The following is a 20,711-nucleotide window of genomic DNA, read 5'->3' as shown; positions in this document are numbered from 1 at the left end:
AACGGGCTCAGTCGCCTGGCGGTTTGACATGAGAAGCCTAGAATAAATCGTGGAACTGCAGAACTCTTTTTAATCAAACATTTTCACCTCATCATACATTTACAATGTAGTGCCGTACAGGATACAAGAAGGAAACGTTACTGATCTTACACAGGGCTCACACACACACACACACACACACACACACACACACACACACACACACACACACACGTACACACACATACTCTTACACATAAATAAACAAGCATCACACACACACACACATATACAGTATATTGAGAAAAACACATCCACTAACACCTACATCCAATTTAGAGTCACGAATTCGCCTCACCTGCATGTCTATGGAATGTGGGTGGAAACCCACACAGGCACGAGGAGAACATGCAAACTCCACACAGAAAGGCAACACACAATAATCACAACGTCATGTCTGGCAGACAATGTGTTCTTCCTTCATTAAAAAACATGGCGTCCTTGTTGACAACATGTGTGGAGCAATGTCATTTTTGATTCTTTTAGATTAGATGTGTAGATTGCATAGATAGATTTTGAGATCGTTTCCACATCTTTTTCTGTTGTGACGGATAACTTCTAAATATCAGAACACAAACAACCAGACGGTCAACATCAAACTTACAAGCCCAGGAGTAGTCCTACCACAGAGTCCAAAGAAACCGTAGAAAACTCACACAGAGAAGCGAGTATACCGGCCAGGAGATCTGAGCGAGTGCCTTTCAGTCAGACTCATACTCATTCATCACATTCATCTTGTTCCCCTTTTGTTGTAAAGAACTGCAGCCAGCACTTCTATTAAATAACAGTAATACGAGGGAAATGTATTTTTTATCCTCGTGTTCAATGGTTGACAGACTTGATACGTTTGTGTGTGACAGCAGTTATAAAACCATGACAGTTATTTTCATACCGTCTCATTATATATTCAATATATTCCACATAATACAACTGAAACTCAGTCAGAAAAACTACAGCTCTGCATCTGAGACTGCATGAACTAAATACTGAAATGCAAAAGCTGATTTAACCCTTTAAACTCTTGACTCTACCTGGGCCCAAATACGTCTTGCTTACAGTGATGTCATTTCTTGGAATGTTTTTTAATTAATTTATTTTCATCCTTCAAATATGCACATGCAAAATCTGGGTTTAAAAGATATGTAAGCCAATTAACATATATATATTTTTTTATTGCAATCAACCACAATAATCACACAAGTGGGGGGGGGGGGAGATTTTAGAATATCACTCTAAAAGAGGTGAAATGTGGATGTTTTGTTGAAACTGCTGTTATTTTGTCTATGCTTCCACCGTTGTTCACTGACTTGCACTAGACATACTAAGAATATCCCCAAGACAAAGTCAGCACTACACCCACACATTGCTCTCATTATTTTTTGGAAAATTGGAGGAAAGAAGTCAAAAAGTGGTACCTAGGACATTGGAAGCTTCTATCAAAATCTCCCTGTACAATTAGAGTCAACTCTGAAGTTCAGGACACACAGATTCAGTCTCTTACGAGGACGGTTTTGTCGTAGATAATGATGGTTCTGCAATCTGTGCTTTTCCTTTGCTTGTAAAAAGCTTGACCAACCTTGTTTCCAATTGAACGAGCGTTTATCCACTTATTTACAGCACATCTCCAATCTGACACGTTTTAAGGCCTCCCACAGGCACCCGTGGTTTCAAGGCACTCATTCCTATGTTACAATTAGCAACCCACAGAACTGCATAATGGTGTCCAGAAACACAGGATGGAGCACAACATGACTCCTACATGCCCGTATGCTAGCTGACAGCATCGCGCCACCTTTTGTGCTGCAGCGTCTTTCCCATTAACCAGCTGGCAAGTCAAGATGTCTTCTGCCACGTTTTCAATATGAAAATGTTATCTCATTACATCAGGATTAGTGTTTTAGCTTTCTCATTACCAAGCCTGCTTATATTACATGAGCACCATAAAAAGCTTATGATAGTCATTTTCTCCCCTCACTGATCTTTATGGTGCAGAGTCATTTCTTAGAGCTGCCTCCTTCATCATGGCACAAAAAACATGAAGGAAATGTTTGTCCAACATTTGAAGTGTGTGTGTGTGTAAATGTTTTTAAGCTTGTGTGTATATAGTAACAGAATGTAAATGTATCTAATTCAGAAAAAATGTTCTGCAATGGAAGGTGCTAGGAAGAAGAAAACATTCTCTTCAAGCTGCCCTGATCAGTATGTTTTTATGTAAACTCTGAATCTGATGACTGTGTGTTGTATGAAAGGTGTTACTAGTAGTCATACTTCCTGAACATTATCTTTTAAATGGGTTCTCCTCCTCTCTATGTAGCTTCAGGTCATTATTTTCCTTCTGTTTACAACTTAACTCTTTAGGTTTACTCTTATCGACTTAGCTTCCTGCTCACCAGTCGGCTGTTTCATAAAAAGCTGTGATAAATCCTCTGCACACGACCTGCCCAGCATCAAGTTACAAAGTCAAATCAACCTGCAGGTTGTTTTCTAAGGGTGGAGACCAAAACAAAGCTCATAGATGAGTAAATATTGGACTTTCTTTTTCCAGGTTAAACATGACCCATAATTCAAACTGAAATCACTCTCCCTCTATTGGATGTTTAAAGAAGGGCGCAAGCCGCTGATAGCAACCCCCTCCCCCCCTTATCAACATCAGAAGGTGTTAATGTGTGTTTTTAAATCTGTGGAATTAGATTTTGATTAAACCAATCACCCAGAGGTGAGGAACAATTGCTATATTTGTTCATTTGTGAAAACACAAAGGTATATCTAACATACCTACGCTGCTACAAATGAACATATAAATGAAGAAAGTTCATCTCCAGTTGCACAAACAAAGCTACAGATTTTGCGCTTGTCCAGCTGTTTTTTTTGAGCCAGATGTGCAGATACTCAATATTAAAAGGCTCTCTTAAGGACCAAGGACGTGAAAAGCAATCAGGACATTCCTCCTTTTCTTCCACTTCTATGCAATTATAATATTTTTGAGGACTGAGCCGAGTCCGAAAAAGTCAGGGTCTGTGTGATTGGAGCGGCAGCATTTCTTTGAAGTTTCTTGAGGGGACCTTTTTTTAATGGGATTCTGACTTGCAGTGAGCAGAGGCAAACTTTGAATCATGCTTCCTCTGAAGGCAATTAACAGTTTGACCTGGTTTCCTTTTCTTTGAAACTAAAGTTCAAGATGTGGTCAGGATCACAGAGAAGAACACAGAAATCACCAGTTACACATAATCATTAATGCATGAGTGTTGTGATGAATTTCATACTGCGTGTGCAAAATGCCGAGGCTTTTGTTTTATGTTTAGAAATTCCCATTTGTTGCTTTTTAGATCAAGTCATTAAAAACTGCAGCAATAAAGGACCAACCGTGAATCAACATGAACCTTTTTGATATCTAACACCTTTCAAAAAGTTGAACAGCACTTAAGTCACAGCTTGTCAGCATTACAAACAGAAGCAGTACCAGGGTCAGAGCATCATGCCCTGCCATCTTTACTGCTGCATTTGAATGAAAACACATAACACAAAACTCCACTGTAACAAGAAGCAGAATAAGAGCCAAGGTGACAGATGGAAGGGATTTTAGAGCAATTAGAGGGAGTAGAGCAGAGAGGATATGATTCAGTTGGGAGGATGTGATATGAGGCAGTGCAAAGATTAGTTTCCAGCCTGCAGTACAGAAGTGACACAGTTGTATTAGGAGGCCCTACTTTGTAATTCACTGTAGGGTTAATGTTTACCCAGCAGCTTTCTCTACTCTGTCCTCAGTAACCTTGTGCTGCCCCTCCTCCTATCTGTCCATTTAGAGGCCTCTTACCGTTTACCTTGGGATCAACTTAGAACCATCATTATTTAGACAGGAATAATAAACACATTTGGCACCCTAACTCTTCAAATTCCCACTAGTATATACAGCCAAAGACATATTCTTAATATATTCTTCTAATTAGTATTTCCTTTCTGCAACTGTCGACCGTCCAAGCTATTCATAAATCATCTTACATGTGGTTTATTCAAAACAATGAAGACTTGAGATTACGTAAACAAATGAGGACTGGACTTTTGTTTATTTGAAGTCTTACTTTCTTGTTCTTGTGTTTCAGCTGAGGGCGTACCCCAGGTGTTTTACTTCGGGCCCTGTGGGAAATACAACGCCATGGTTCTGGAGCTGCTCGGCCCGAGTCTGGAGGATCTCTTCGACCTTTGTGACAGGACCTTTTCCCTCAAGACTGTCCTCATGATAGCAATTCAGCTGGTAAGTTTGATATGGTGTATTAAGTTGATCAAAATGACTTCTAATCACTTTTTTATAACAAAGGAAATGCTGGTATTCCAAATGTGTGTAGAATAAAACAAGCAACAGCCCAAACAAGCAACAAAAAAATCATCAGTGGGGCAACATAAAACATGCTACATTCAGCACCTTGCTGGTACTAACGTCTTTTTTGAACAGTTATGATTATTCCTTGTTTTCCATTTGTCATCAATCATTCAACATGACTGCGATGTTGCTGTCAGTAAAAGTAGCTGCTGTCTGAGGTTCCCTACAGATGTTTTACCATGAAAACCTTGAATGTTTTAAAAGAATGGTGCCCCCTTAACTACGAGAAGGTTTAATTGTTAATCAGACAGAAGAAAATATACAAACACGTACTATTTTCCTGGATTTTTTAAGCAAATGCCGCAGTCTTTCTAAACAGATGGAGTGTGTATGTTTGACCATCGATTTATATAGAAAAGGAGAGCTATTTCAATTTAATACAGGAAAAAATGAAACAAATCAGTAATGCATGCCTGTCTAAAGTAATGTCCTAGCTCTGATGTAAACAAGGCACAAAATGTACAACTGGTTTAAGATTGTGAAGTACTTCTGCATGTACATATACATATATATATATATATATATATATATATATATACATACACCAGATAGCCTCGTAAAAACAAGTTATTCTGAATAGAATATTCTGAATATTCTTTATAGCAGTTCTGCCTACAGGCCATATGCCAATAGAGCAAGTTGGAAAGCAGTGTAGGATCTCCTGTAACCCTGTCTGCAAATTAGCAATCTGTCCCTGTACACATATTAACGGTCAGAGTCAGGTTGGCTGGAAGCTGTCAAAAAGAGCAGAGCCATTACTGAGTCTCATTAAGTGTGAGCAGCACAGAGGGGGGTCTGACCCAGTCTGTTGGGCGCCTCAGACATCTCAAAATTTCTAACATTTCATTTCATCAGCACAAAAATCTGCCTAGCTTTTGTAACGTAGATACCCTCTGAAGATTTGTTAAGGAAGCACACAAAACAGCACATCAGAAAACATGGTATAGCATAACACAGAGCTGGTAGAGCCTGAAAATCAGAGAATTCCTCCTCTGTATTTATCATGCAGATCTCCCTCTTTATTTTTTGGCATAAATGTATGATCCCACAATAAGTGCTGCGAGCTTGTCCTCCTACTCAAGCTCCTTTTTTTGATCTGGTTTCAAAAAAATGTTTCAGGGGATCAGAATCCCTCAAAAACAAACCCATGTAAAGGATCCTATTACTCACACCGCCTCAGTCATTTTCCTGTGTGTTGGAGCTGTTTTTCTTTTCAGTTACAAATCTGTTCTTGGAAGGTAGCGACTATGAGCACCTTGTAAAAATGTCTCATCTGTAAACTTGATGTTGCTTTGGTCCTTATCACTGGTGCTTTTGTAATCCTACATCTCTACAGGACTGTTCTGATCTCACTCAGTGCCTTGAGTTCTGGCTGGTCACCAACAGAGGCTTTTGTTGGGTGACAGTAATGGACCTTTTGGGTATTTTTGCAGCCTAGTGCTGAAAGTAAGAGTGAATATAAAGTGTTCTAGATTTCACTTTTATCAATCACATTTGATCATTAACTGCAGACCTATAATGATAGGGAAGTCATAGAAACATTTTTGCTCTATTTCTATGGGTTTTTACTTTTAGAGTCTTGCCTTTAAGCTTGTCATTATAGCTTGAAAGATTTCTTGAACAATTCCATAAGGCTCATGGATCGCAAGAGACGGCTTTAAAAGGTTTTCACAAACAGATAAAAAAGTAATGCAACAGAACATTCATTCTGACTCTTCATCCTGGAGATGTAAGATGCTCTGAATGTTACATTCCTCATATTCGTAGTGTTGTAGTCAAGACCACACTAACCGAGAACTAGACATACCCGAGAACAGAGTGCTCCAAGACCAAGACTAAACCTAGGCTAAGATATTTAGGGATCAAGACCAAGACCATAAATATCGATGAAAAATCATCATCTTGTGTGCAGGGGGCGTGCGAATCACTTAGACCGTAACACCTGGATGGCTGCGGCCGTAACCTGGGGATCAAAATCTAATTATTAATGAATTAAAGTTAATTGTTCTTTTAGAGAGGGGCGTTTCCTTCAAATCAAAGGAATGCAGTGGAAAAATTGCAGATCAGTGGTGGTCTTGACCGGTCTTGCTTTAAAATCTGTATTCAACCCAGTGAGATTAGGCAAGTAAAAAGGCGAGTAAAAATGCTTTCGATTCTGAGACGAGACTGAGACCTTCAAAAAGTGGCCTCGAGCCTGCTCTTGAGACCGAGACCGACTTCGAGTACAACACTACATATTAGTTTCAGTTTCTCTTTCACAGTCATCTATCATTGGAGGCCCCTGAGAAGTTAATGCACACATCTTCCAAACTTAACTCCTCATTTTCAAATGCATGTTTCTGATGTCGATGCATAAGCTGGAAGAGCTTGAATCTCAGTTTGTCAAGGGCTGACAAGCAGTAAACTTACCGGTATACTCCAATGACAATTTCCACTTTTTTTGGCATCTTGATTCTCATTTCGCCGGCTCTTCTTGCTTCTGATAAGATAGATTCTGTTGTTTCATGTTGATGTTTTTTTTGTACTTACTCTGCTGTTTTACTTTCCCACCAGATTTCCCGAATGGAATACGTGCACTCTAAAAACCTCATCTATAGAGATGTCAAACCTGAAAACTTTCTCATTGGACGGCAAGGGAATAAAAAGGAACACATAATCCACATCATCGACTTTGGCCTGGCCAAAGAATACATCGATCCCGAGACCAAAAAACACATTCCATATCGGGAGCATAAGAGCCTAACCGGCACGGCCCGATATATGTCCATCAATACACATTTAGGCAAAGGTAAGACTCGTTTCCTTTCAAAATAAAGCTTTGATTTCTTTTTGTGATGGACTGTCCTTCATTGTTTGTAGATGAAGATGATCTGATCTTTATTCTTGAAGTAAAACCTTTTCATGTCTCTTCAAATAGAGCAAAGCCGGCGAGATGACCTGGAGGCTTTAGGCCACATGTTCATGTATTTCCTTCGTGGGAGTCTGCCTTGGCAGGGACTAAAGGTATGCCAAGTACATGACTGTGCTGACCCCTCACATGTGTGACCCAATCATCAATGAAACAGTGACACGTCTGAGAGCTGACATGATTTCATGACCGTGTGGGATCTAGTAATTATAATATTATAAAAGATCAGTACAGTTGTTTTCTGTGCAGCTCGACTATTACTCTTTGGACATGAGGTCTATACATCTTTCTGTTTTTTCTTCTGAAGGCCGACACGTTGAAAGAACGATACCAGAAGATCGGAGACACAAAACGAAACACTCCCATCGAGGTCCTCTGTGAGAACTTTCCAGGTAAACTGATGATCTCTGTTTCAAACTGGTAGATCGGGATGTAATGCTTGAAAATGGTTGTATAATATTGTCAGTGATTTGACCTGTTTCTGTGCAAGATTTAACCACACAAAAAATCTTGCTGTATAATATCCATATTGAATGTGAAATGTTTTTTTGTTGTCGTTTTTTTTCCTTCAGAGGAAATGGCAACCTATCTGCGATATGTGAGACGGTTAGACTTCTTTGAAAAACCTGACTATGAATACCTGAGGACTCTGTTCACTGAACTGTTTGAGAGAAAAGGATACACCTTTGACTACACCTACGACTGGGTTGGCAGACAGATAGTAAGTAACACACAGAGTTTATTAACAGCAACGGTCAGTGAGACAATTTAAGCAAGCATTTAACTGATTACCGTCCCCATCAGCCCACACCAGTGGGGTCTGTCCATATAGACTCCGGAGCATCTGCTGTCACGAGAGAGAGCCACCCTCACAGAGACCGGCCCTCACAGCACCAACCAATCAGAAATCAGGTAAGTCGGGTTTTGCTGTTGTTGACGGGAAAGAGTTTCTGAATTCTCAAGCTTTGATTTCAGTGAACAGAAAAACAACGATGAACCTTAAAATGTATTTGAAAGATCCACACAGGTACCATTAAGTGACTGAAGAGAACACCTGTTGAACCCACAAAGATTACTCTTTAGATATCGGTGTAATACAGTAATACAATACAAAAACACATAACGATATGGACGCTTTACAAGCCAGCTTTCCATCGACTTTTCCCTCAGTTTGCCCCACAATAAGAGGGATTATTGGGACGAACCATTCACCTCTCTTTATACAGTGCTACTGCTAATAAGTAACCTATAAGCATTGTCAGTGGACCGCACACAACGATAATGACGACAAAGATAATGCTCACATGTTCACATTACCGGTATGTACTGCATTCAATTTAAAGTCTGAGAAATCTTGAAGCAGGAATGATTTGAATTGTTTATCAGAGCAGGTGAGTTTTTGTATTTGACTGTAAGGCCCTGTGTCCATCTAGTGTTTTTTTTCTGAGCACCAGTGTCTATTTTCAATTGTGGAAAGAGCGTTCGCAGCTGAAAGCGGCAGCCTGGAGAAAATATGCAAAATATACAGTATATGATGTTCACTGTAGTTTTGCCGCCTACGGATCGTGTCTTGTACCCGCATCCTCTTTGCGCCGAAATAAACGATCTAAAGTATAAAACATGAAATGGAGCTGTGTGGGTCATACAGCGGTCACTGTCAACAGACTGTTGTCATAGAGACAGGAGGGACTTGTGGCGCTTTTCTTCTCAGCGCACAAACACTTCATGCAAGTGCTACCTAGCACACAGCCAGCGCTTCTCTGCCCAGAAGAAACCGGTAGGTGGACACGGGGCCTAATGCAGGTTTTCAGAGATATGATCCAAGAATGGATGTTTATTCCTCCATATTATAAGATTTAGTTGAAAAGTACCAGTCGCGACTTTCCTCTGAATGTTACTCAGCTACACCTCTACCTTGATGACTTGTTCTGTCTGTAACTGTAACAAAGATAACGCTCCTTGCATAAGAAAGATATAAAATACCTGTTCAACAATTAAAGAGTTTGTACGTAAGAGCTAACCTTCAATGGGCTTCAGACTCTGAAGTCTCTGGTTTAGTTCTCTGGCTGAAGCCTTGCTTTGATTTTTGATTTAATTTTAATTTTTTTGCATTTTTTTTTTTCTCCATTTCTCATGCTGCTTTGCATGTTGACCTGGCCTCGCACACACCCGATTACCCATCTTTCCTAACGCAATTATTCCATCACTCCCTCACCCCAAACCCCCCACCCATCACACCCTGAATCCCTCTTCAACTCCCATCACCGACGCCCCCAACTACCTGAGCAGACTGCGGTGTCAGATCGACGAGGAGCATGGGAGGTGCAGCCCACACGGCAAGCAAACTCGTCCTATCTGACCTCACACCTGGCAGCGGACAGGCACGGGGGCTCAGTGCAGGTATACACCCCTCACCTGATCAACCAGCAGCCCCCACCCAATCTCTATGGAGTCAGATCTGTCTCATAGGATCAAATCCAGGATTATAAGATACATTTACAAGAATAAAGCCTACCAATGCTCTGATTCTTCATGCATATAAACCACTTTTAACCTGTTTTAAATCTAGCTCTGGCATTTAGAATTGGTGAATCTGTATTTCACCACATTTTACTAGGTTTTTTTTGTTTCTTTCTATAAATATAGACTATTTCTATTTCAGACTTCTGTACAGTTCATACCCAAGTGATAAAAACACCTCTGTTCACCATAGTAACCCTTTTTTTGTTTATCATCTCAAGTGAACTCAGTCCTTTCAGCAGGTTTTGTGTATGAGACAGATCTACACCCATACACCTTCCCCCGAACCCTTTACTCCTGGCTGGGAAATGTTTTGTTTTTTTCTGCACCACCATATGCATGACATCTGGTGCCACCCACCCCAGATGGTAAAAATGTGATTTGAGCTCTATAAACAGCAGCCCAGGTTGTGGCATTTTGATCTCAGGTCCTACAGCCCGTCATGGCGCAGGGACAATCCTCGAAAGATCAAGAAGCCTCTTGCATGGCGGGCTGACCTGGCTTAGCCGGCTAAGTGCATGCTCTTAAGTCGTAAAGGGTCACTATGCTTTAAGAGACATCCAGGTTTCATTTTGACTACTTGCAATTACATAATGTATAACCTCTTGTTTGCAAAGTTGTGTGCAGTGTACACTAGACAACTAATTTCATGATGTACATGTACCTTGTCCCATGGTTGGTTTCAATTTGTCTCTCCATCTCTGATTGGACTCTCAGTACAGGATGATTTAGGAAAATGTCAGTAATCTATCCGTTATAATAGCCTGTTAACATCCTTAGATGTGTTTGTCAGGGTTAAGGTTGAAGAGTCAAGTTTCTGCGTATATTATTGACCCTTTATTGAGAACAAAGCAAACACATTTAATTTTTTTTATCTCCTTCTAAAAATGTCCATGACTTTTTACTAAAATTCTTAATAGTGGGTTGACTCAAAAACAAAGAAACACTGGTAAGAAAGTCTCCCATGAGAACTAGTTTATAATCAAAGAAAAAAGGCCAAACACACTGATATGAAAGTCTTTTTTAAATCTCTTCTTACCAGAACCTTGTTGTTATTTAATATTCAGACTTAAAATGACAGATTCTGGTTGGGTGGTGGTAATCACACAATATCTTTTTCTGGTAGACGTTCCACTGCCTCCAACAGGATGTTATGTATTTTTGTCTTATTCATGAGTTGTTGTTCTTTCCTGCTGACGTGTTTCCACTGAGGAGACATTTCTGAATCACCTCTCCATCCCAGCAGGACCTGTTTGTCACGTTGAATCTGGTCGTCATCTTTATTTAAATTAACGCCCGTCTGTGCTACAGGTGGTCAGCTCAACCAACGGGGAGCTGAATGTAGACGATCCGCTGGCAGCTCATTCCAGCGCTCCGATTACAGCTCAGGCAGAGGTGGAAGTGGTGGACGAGGCCAAGTATGTGTCACACACCCGCCACACCGCTCGTCCATGTCCATCTGTCGTTTCCTCTCTTTCCCTCTCTCTCTCTTTCCCTCTCTTTCTCGCTCTCTCTGTCCCTCTCCCTCCCTCTCTTGCCAACGTATTGCTATGCTGTGTAATTGTGACAGCCCCCACCCCCAGCTGTCATCCTGCCCCTCTTCTGTCTGACTGTGGGTTTTTGATCTTTACTGCTGCCTGACTCTTTACTGTTCTCTCGATTAGATTTCAATAAGATAAGAAAAAAAGCCAACTCAAATTAACTTCTCAGCTGGACCGTATAAAGCCTCTCAAACCTGTGGTGAGAGCCGTCAACCTCTGATGACATCCGTTCACTTTCCAGAAGTCAGAGCGTTTTAAAGAAATACTCCTCAGTCAATAAGCTGATCATCATGATTATAACAGTACCAGTAAGGTTTTGTGGTAACATTAAAATTAGATCACAACAGATTGTCTATTAAGTCACGTTTCTAAAGATGATGCACTCTGTGTCATTTCTTTCTCACTGAGAAACACATGCTAACACACATTAGCTTCTGAAACAAGTTAATAACCTTCACACAGCTAATGCTAAACACTTCTTGGGGTTGCTTTTTTAGCACCAGCAGCTGGACTGATGCCACGTGTTTGCTGAACGTCATGTGGTTCGCATGACAGACAGAGAATAACTGAGTGCAGCTCTTCACACAACGCTCAGGAGCAAAAAAAAAAACAATATCAACATATGCAAACAAATTCTTTGTGACACGATAAAAAAAAATACAAATTTACTTAATATGTACAATTCACAAAATGATAAAGCAGTTCACTTCATGATGAGACATTTCTCTTACTTTGAGTCTTTGATTGAGAGAGGACACAATCACCATTGATTTAACCCATGTTAACTTTTAACCTAGCAAACCTCAAAGGTGCAGGTCAGACCAGACACCGCATACGATTAGCTTCAGAGAGAATCTATTACTTTGGTGCGGTGGAAGTTTTCGTATACAGCGCATACTTAAAACACAGTTAAGAAATAGTAGGATATTACCAAGGTATGGTTTGGGGTGTGTAGCTGAAGGTCATCAAAAAGGTGGTCTTGGACTTGAAATAATATACACTGGTCTTTAACTCTGAACTGAAACATTTTATCTGTAAAAACTGTGTTTTAGAATTACACCAACATTTAGGACATGTGTTTAAAAGTGTGAGCTGTAACAGATGTGTTCTCACGTTAACACAAAAAAAATAAAGCTGGTGTTAAATTATACAAACAGTATCACACTGCAAAGCTAGTTACGTTTATGATACTTTACACAAACACATACTGAACCTTTTTGACACAAAGTCCAGCTTTTTTATTTATTATTTTTAAGCTTTATTTTGGGGCTTTTATGCCTTTTTTATTTAGAGATATGAAAGTGGATAGTCAGAAATCAGGGAGAGAGAGAGTGTGGAGTGACATGAGGGGGAGGAGCCACAGGTCGGATTTGAACCCAGGCCGCCCACTTGGAGGACCGCAGCCTCTGCACATGGGGAGGCCAACTAACCACTAGGCCACTGGCACCAGTTCAGTCCAGTTTTCTAAGAGTTTTTTTTCATACTAACGGCGGGTTCATACAATCTTCTCCATCAAAGTTCATTAAAGCCGTAGTAAATAAATCCTCCCTTCCAGTCGTCTCCTCATGAATCTCTCAGAGGTTCATTCACTTCAGTATTCATGTGTTTCTATCTCTGTCCTGATGACAGGCTCTCCTCCTGTTGGCTCCGTTTGCACAAACGTTTGATATGATGATCTGTGTTTTTTATGTCTGCGTCTTTGATACCTCATCAGAGAAGTTTACCTTTTGATTGAATGACATGTAGTGATTAATGCAAATCTACTACTACTGACTGCTTCATGAATAACGTGCTGTTGACTCAGTTACCCTTTAATATACGTTCATGGGCTGATTTAGCTTCTGACAACCACAATAACAAAAGAACAAATATTATTTTAGTATGTGCAAAATAAAGGAAACTTTGGGATGTAATAATAATGAATGATGTATATTTATGCATCTTCCTGGTGATTTATAGCAAGAGCAAAAACACACTTTATGTTTTGTGGGGGTGGGGGGGGGGGGTTACTGACAAAATCTGAAATTCAACTAAATCATTCTCAATAATAGAACAAAATCGTTTTTCAGCTGGTTGAATCTGCAGAAGAAACTACAAAACTACTGTTCCTATTTAACCTGTTTTGATTGAAGTATTAAATTAAGTGATATTTCTGTTTTCTAACCTGACACTTAAAAACTGTGAAAATTATTCATTACATTAAAATATATACAAACTACCCAATATACAACACCTGAGAGTGAATTATCCGATGACTTCATGACTTTGATTTGCATTTTTGAATGTTTCTAAATAGTTACCATGAAGTCTGAATGACAAACTTTAATTTTCCACGTGTACATAAGAATGACCGTCATACCAACATGTTTATATTTTTACATGTTTATACATTTTAGATTGATTTGCAGGAGTTTAGCTACAGCTTGTGATGCTACATTGACTTCCTGTTTGCATATGTAATTGCCTCTTATTGGACAGCACTACAGACTTCAGTCTTTACTGATGAAGGTATTACATGTTCATATGCAAACTGATTTAGAGAATCCAAACGTCATAAAAAATCTTCTAAAGGAAATATAAAGTAAGTGATGTGTTGTTTGTAAACAGACGGGTCCACCTTGTCATTATTTTAGTCGTGGTAAAAGTTGGAAATGAGTGGTAGGATGTTATTGATTTCTGATTTTAGGCAGCAGACATGATATTTCCTCAGTAGTCGTTATGTTCCTTTTTCTGCCAAACCTTTCAAAAGTTTCCTATCTGTGTCCACTTGTGTCCCGTTGATGTGTGTGTGTGTGTGTGTGTGTGTGTGTGTGTGCATGTTAGTGTGGCATGTGCCCGGTCCCATCATCTTGGTCTTGCTGTATTAATCTCTCGTACTTTTCTCTTTACACTCTTCCCTCTCTCTTTTTCTGTAGCTGCGTGAAAATGCTCAACCTGTGGTGAGTCCCTCTCTGCTAGTCCACATCAGACTCATGGGACAGGGAGTGGACCGGCCTAGGCTGGGCGCGGTGGACTTGTTAATTACAGATTTTTACCTAGACTCATAACTGGTACAATAAAGCCAAATACTCCTGAGTACTCTCTCAATGACGTGACATTTTCTGCCTTTTTTTTTCTCCACCACCGACCAATGTTGATAAGTGACAGATGAAGTGCTGCCGTTTTAAAAAGCAGCCTGACATCAAACTTAACAAGTTGTCACAGCAGAGCAAATAGTAAACAAGAAGTACTTTTATATGAATGAACTCAGTTCTTAACTTTAGCCCTCTCTTCTATTTACTAGAGATGACTATTTGAAGCAGCACATCTGGCTTCAGATTCTTAAAACTCTTGTTGCATGGTGCACCATTTCTGTATGAGTAACAAATAAATCTGAGAGCACCCATTCACTGTCCTATGTCTCGATCACACAGCTTTTCTCTCGTCTTTGTATGTTTTTTTATTGACCATTCAGGTTCTGCATGTCTTGTGCTCTTTGTGTACACCGCTCCTTTTTTAAACCGAAGAAATTCTGCCTCTGCAGCACATTGCTGTCTAGTTCCCCGTCTGCCTTGTTCCTGTTCAGGAGAATATGAATTCAAATACTTGTCCTTGATTTCAGTTATAATCCCTTTTCCAACTGCAGTTTTTTTTTTTTTCTATTATGATCCCAAAACATGTTTCAATCCGGATTCAAAAGAGTCAAATTGAGCCCTTTTGATATTTAACACACTGACTTTAAGCAGTCAGCTTGTGTTTGTCATTTCTCTTGCTCTGTCTAAAGCCTCTGTCATCTACATGTGGGCTGACTTTGTGTCTCTCTCTCTCTCTCTCTCTCTGAAGGTGCTGCTGCTTCTTCAAGCGAAAACGGAAGAAGAACACGCCGAGGCACAAATGATCAACCACCACCGGCCTGAAACCTTTCAAGTGTCTGGCTCAGTTAATTGTGATTACAGAAATCAATAAGGTCCCATTCAGAATAAAAGCGGGAGACGACTGAGCGATCTTGATTGAATTGTTCTCCGGAGGGACCGGTTAAAAATGGTTTGTTGAGATTTACAAGACGTTTGTGTCTCAATGGTAGATTACTTTTGAATATATTTTTTTTCCCCCTCCTCCGAGATGTGTTGCAGTCCAGTCGTCCAAACTGGGAACCTTTTTGTTGGAATTTTGCAGAGGATAATGATGTTTTTTTTTTTCTTCCTCAAGACCCCCAGCCTTTGTATTTTTTCAGTTTTTGTCTCTTCTTTTCTTTTCTTTTTTTGCCCGTTTGTCTTCTGTGGTATTGAAAGGAAGAGACTCCTGTGGGATCTTCATCGTCTGACACACAATGATTTTCTGGTGCAAAATCATGTTGTCACTTCCACAGTTTGTTTGCTCACTTGTTTCGACTTAAAGCCCTTCTGTTTATTTTCCTACCATGGGACCGAATGTAAACCCGAACACAGGAGGAGCCAAGAGCATAAAAATCTCACCTCACACACTGAAACAGAGAGCATCAGTCTGACACTTTGGCCCCTGCACTTTTTTTCCTCCAAAGAGGTCAGCCCACCCTGGCACTGGGTTCTGGACCAGTGAGAACAGGAGACCAGAGACGCCTCCTGCACTGCGTTGTCTGAGGAGGATTTCAGCTCAAGCCGCTTGGTGAAAGCACTCCTCTTTAGCACGCCGCTGTTCAAACACACTACAGTCTCATTTCTGCTCCTGTCTGCTTTGTGATGAGGAGCTGAGCGGCTACCAGACACTTATAGACGGGGCTGAAAAAAAAAAAGATGCTATTTATGCTATTTATCTCTAAGTTGCCACCAGTTTTCTTACTAATTCTTAAACATACGCACTGAATGTATGGACAGAAAAGTAAATGACTTTGGCTTTTATGTAATCTGTCTTGCGCATGGGAAGGAAATTGCATTTAAAGGAGTTAAGAGCGATGTTTTAAAATGGAAAGAGACCAAAATGAGTGGACTACAGGCTTGGAGGGTCTTAAATTATCATGATCTTAATAATGTGATGGTCAATAAAGGACTGTACACCAGTGCACACTGGGGGATGATGCTTTGGAGTGACAAATGAACCTGGCGTGATGTGCTCTGGAGATTGAATCACAGCCTCTCGACGCTACAATCCAATGCCTTAACCCCAACACACTGACCGACCAACCAGTCCACCACCACGACACATCATCACATGAAGGAGTCGGCCTCATGACAGCGCAACTTTGATGGTCACCTGTATAATAAAACCCAAAGCTGCGGACTGTTTTCAGCTGGTATTAGAGCAGTTAATGACTTCCCTTGCAAAACTGAAGATGTATTCCCGAGAGAGAGAGAGAGAGAGAGAGAGACATGCCAAATGGGAGGTTGGGTGTAGTAATCTGTAACGGTGTGACGATGTCCCCGCCCCTTTGTGTCCAGTCTGAGGACCCCTGTGCTGCAAAGCGATGTTTCATGTTTGGACGACTCTGCTAAACGCACGTTCTCTCGATGCAGAGAGAGAACCTTAACATGAGCGAGGGCGGATAAGTGAACATGTCCATACAATTCTTTTAAAAAAAAATTTTTGTTTTAGTGTCATGGAGGACTGCCTTGAAAACGATATCCTCAACATGTCACCTTGCCTATCCTCCTAACAGAGTGAATTACCGTACATAGGTGTTTTATTTTTTTATTTTATATCTTGCTAATGTGAATTTTTTGTTAATGCAATTTTTTTTTTTTTCCATTCCAAATAGCCATGGTTTTATGGGGAAAGAGAGGGTAACAAAAAAAGCTTGAGACCATGACTGCACTACATTTGTTGACCCCGGCTTTCCCTGACAAGACCCTGCCTTCTTAATACTGTACTTTAAACGTGCTTATTACTTTAATTGTAGCCGCCTCGTGTGCTAGGCCTTCCCTATAGGGTGCAGGGAATACACTTTATATCCATCTTTGTCCCCCGCCCACTCCTTTTTCTTTTTTTTTGTGCCATGAGCCCTCCCCCTTTTTATCTTTTAAACACACACGCATGCACACACTCACACATGCAAGTCCTCCCTAATTCAGCTCTCAGTGGAGTGTTTGATTTAGCGTTATTTTGGACTTGCTCCATCCTTTCTAAAAATGTTGTAGATGTTGCAAACTCTCTCGATGAATCAGTATGTAAACCTGCTTGTTGCGTGTATTTACACTGTATAGCTTTTGGTTCATTCTCACCCCCTGACATGTCAGTTACTCCGGGGTCTAAGTTATTGTGTTATTGAAAGTACTTGAATATGAAAATCTACGGGACCTTTTCTGTTTGTTTAAGCTTTATTTTCTGGTTGTTATCATAGTGATTCCATGCATAGGATTCGAGGGGGATGGTGGGAACACAGGCTATTTGAATGACAGGTATTCATTAGTTTGAGATGTCTTAGTGCCTCTTGAGTGTGTTGGACAGGTGACGTCTGTCAGACTCACCTGTGGAGTCGGGTGCTGGCTGGTTTTTTATGACTGGGTGAGTCTTGTCTCTGTTTCTACCCAGAGTAGGAGTAGTTGGATGTTGGTTTGGAGGTTGAAATCACTCTTTTGTCTCTGTGAAACATTCAACATAATGTATATGAATCAATGTCCTCAAATGCTTCATTTTTTTTTTATAATTCCAGACATCAAACCTGTGACATCTGCTGCCTGTAAAGCTCCCCAAAAAGCCTCCGCAGCACCCTGACTGTTTCCTTCCAGCTACCTGAGAAAAGTTGAAAGTATTCTGTATAGTGAGATGGATATCCAGACTATTTAGCCTTCAAAGTTTCCCCCTGAATTCCCGCGTGCCATTCCTGAGACTACTACTAGCCTATGCCTTTTTACCTGTGCCAGGAAAATCATGAAGTTGAATGTTTCTCGACCATCACATTCCACCTTAGTCCTTGACGTGGCCACTGTCATTTTTGGAGAGAAAAAAACCGCAGAGAGCGATGTGACTTGATTCACTACCCAGAAGTGTTGTTGGAGAGGTTGAAGAGAAAGGAAAGTGTTTTATGAGTCGTCTCTGTCCGTTTCTAACTTCTTATGTTGTAAATTAAGAAGAAAGCCATCTTGGTTTGGTATTTCAGAGTTGAATTTGTGACTGGTCATCTTTGCAACATCTGCTACTTCCTGAAACTCGCCTCGCTCTTTAGCTCACGGCTGAAACAGTAGATATATATAACTCTGATGTATTTATTTTTGACTCTCTGGGCCTCATACAGAGCTATATAGGAACACTGTATGGTTCCTGTCTGCATGGCTTATCTGGAGACGACAGCAAGCGATCTCTCCAGTGAACTTTCTCACCTCTTGGATCAGTGAGACGTTATGGCTTCCAGTTCTCATGTAAGATATTAAAAAACTTTTTTTTTCCATTTCTTCTCACAGCGTGGACCATTTCAGTTCCCATCACTCCTGATAAACTTCTCGTCAGTCAGACTTGTGTTTATGGCTTTGGTTGTGTGTAGCTCACATAGCTGTGTAAATCAAAGCAAAGGACGGTTTGAGTGTGAATGAATGGCTTCGGTCTCTTTTGGGTTCTCTGGCACTTTCTCCTTGTTGCTGTACTGTAGAATTGTCTTGGATTTACTGTATATTTTTTTTGAGGGAGAGGTTGAGGGTGACATTTATTGCAATATTGTGATAATTATTTGAAATTTGTAAATTGTACAGAGTTCACAATAATACTCTTTGTTCTTTCTGTTGGGATTCAGTATAAAAGATGTATTCTTTGATTTCTTCCCCCCCCCCCTCCCTCTCAGACTGTGGAAATTGTACAGCTCCAAGAGTTTATCCTCCCCTCGCATTGTTTTTTTTTTCCAGAGCTATGATTAAGAGAAATCTTAAAAACTGTAAATAAATATTATTGTGTTGAAATATGAATGTCACTTCAAAAATGTATTTGAATGAGTTAGTCAAGGGCTTCAAGAATGAAGGACCCACGTCTCTTCTTTTTATGGTTTCCTATTTTTAATTTACAGAAAGGTAAAGGTCCTTTTTATCGGAGATGCCTGTGTTTATTTTCCCTCCTTGGATTCGTATAATACAAATGTTTGACACACGAACCTTATGAAATCACTTTTTATTCCCTCCACACCTAAAGGGAAACTCCAGTTTGCACCCTTTTTTATGTAAAATAAAAGATCTCTCCACCTTGTGGGAATGTCTGTTGTGAGATTATTTTTGTACTCGTGTTTTTAATGCACACAGATGCTGAACGCAGAAGATTCACATGAACGTTGGAGAACTTTTACACCCTCTGGTTATGAAAGCAACAGTACTTGTGTTCACAAATGATAAAAAGTTGTATCTTCCTGACAGCTCGGTGACGCTTCTTCAGTTTCATGTCCACACAGCTTTGATTTGTCCCTGTTCATTAGAAACAATCATCTTATGTGTAAGGGCAGGACTTCTGAAAGGACAATCTTTCTTTCCAGCTAATAACCCGGTCTCTTGGCCAATAGCAGTAAGATAATTGATTGTTTTCAGATTCAGTTGCATGGCCACTAGTTTTCAGTTGAGGGTAAGGCTAAGATGTAGTGAAAGAACGGGGATGAACTGGATTTAATGTTCTGTAGCTCTGAACCCTTTTTGGGTTATTTGTTGCAAATTACAATCAGTTATCAGTCCTCAGAAATAAAAGAAGGCCACAATGGCAGAGATACGTTGTCACAGTTATATAAACGACCCTATGCCAATAAGTGCAGGCCTAGTAATAATAAAAGTGAAGGATCAAAATGAATGATTAATGACCTTAAGTCACTAGGCTGCATTTCTTAAGAGTATAGATACGTGTCCCATAGACTTGCATTTGTTATGTTTTGATATAATCTATCAAACCTATCAAAAATGTAGCTTTATGTCTGTGAAATATGAAGCAAAACACAGGATGAGGATGCTTTTTTTTTACCAGACTTTATTTACTGCTCTTAACAAAACTGATGTACAAAAAAAGTGTCTTACGTCAGAGGAAACACTTTCCTACAACACGTCTTTGATGTCACTGTTGTATTCGATGGATTCTTCTGTAGATATATTTTTATATCCTATTGTTTCTTAAAATGTTATTTTACTTTACTTATCCCAACTCCTACTTTACATAATACAGTTAAATATTTAGTCCTTATATGAACATGTAATGTTGAATAACGTATTCATAAATACAGTAATATTATCCTCCTCATGCACATGCACACCTTTGATGTAAATACTGTAAAACTCTACCTCATGTATATTCACCATCTCTTACATAATTACATATTTACTATCATGCTCACCTCAGCATTTTTGCACTACTCACAACTGCACTATTGTCTTATTGTATACTGTATTTATTTGATTATTTATGTGTATATTTAATT

The 20,711-nt window shown here is 39.9% G+C and overlaps 1 protein-coding gene across 4 annotated transcripts in view; it reads left to right on the top strand.

The window, feature by feature from the left end:
* The window catches only part of csnk1g1 (casein kinase 1, gamma 1), a 34,029-nt gene extending 14,522 nt beyond the window's left edge, over nt 1-19,507 (top strand). Inside the window, exons 5-14 of one of the 4 annotated variants that reach the window (XM_061028009.1) lie at nt 4,140-4,291; nt 6,971-7,205; nt 7,335-7,420; nt 7,633-7,717; nt 7,898-8,046; nt 8,130-8,237; nt 9,615-9,725; nt 11,157-11,263; nt 14,302-14,325; nt 15,209-19,507. In XM_061028009.1, coding sequence (XP_060883992.1) covers nt 4,140-4,291; nt 6,971-7,205; nt 7,335-7,420; nt 7,633-7,717; nt 7,898-8,046; nt 8,130-8,237; nt 9,615-9,725; nt 11,157-11,263; nt 14,302-14,325; nt 15,209-15,263 — 1,112 coding nt within the window. In that variant the 3' untranslated portion in view covers nt 15,264-19,507. The remainder of the gene's footprint in view (nt 1-4,139; nt 4,292-6,970; nt 7,206-7,334; nt 7,421-7,632; nt 7,718-7,897; nt 8,047-8,129; nt 8,238-9,614; nt 9,726-11,156; nt 11,264-14,301; nt 14,326-15,208) is intronic. The other 3 variants (XM_061028162.1, XM_061028089.1, XM_061028240.1) reach the window with 3 other exon arrangements.
* The last annotated feature ends 1,204 nt before the right edge of the window (nt 19,508-20,711 follow it).

The sequence above is a fragment of the Labrus mixtus genome, chromosome 1, assembly GCF_963584025.1.
Source record: "Labrus mixtus chromosome 1, fLabMix1.1, whole genome shotgun sequence".
Taxonomy (NCBI): Eukaryota; Metazoa; Chordata; class Actinopteri; order Labriformes; family Labridae; genus Labrus; species Labrus mixtus.
Note: the sequence above shows the minus strand (reverse complement) of the source record. Positions and strands in the feature narration are given on the sequence as shown.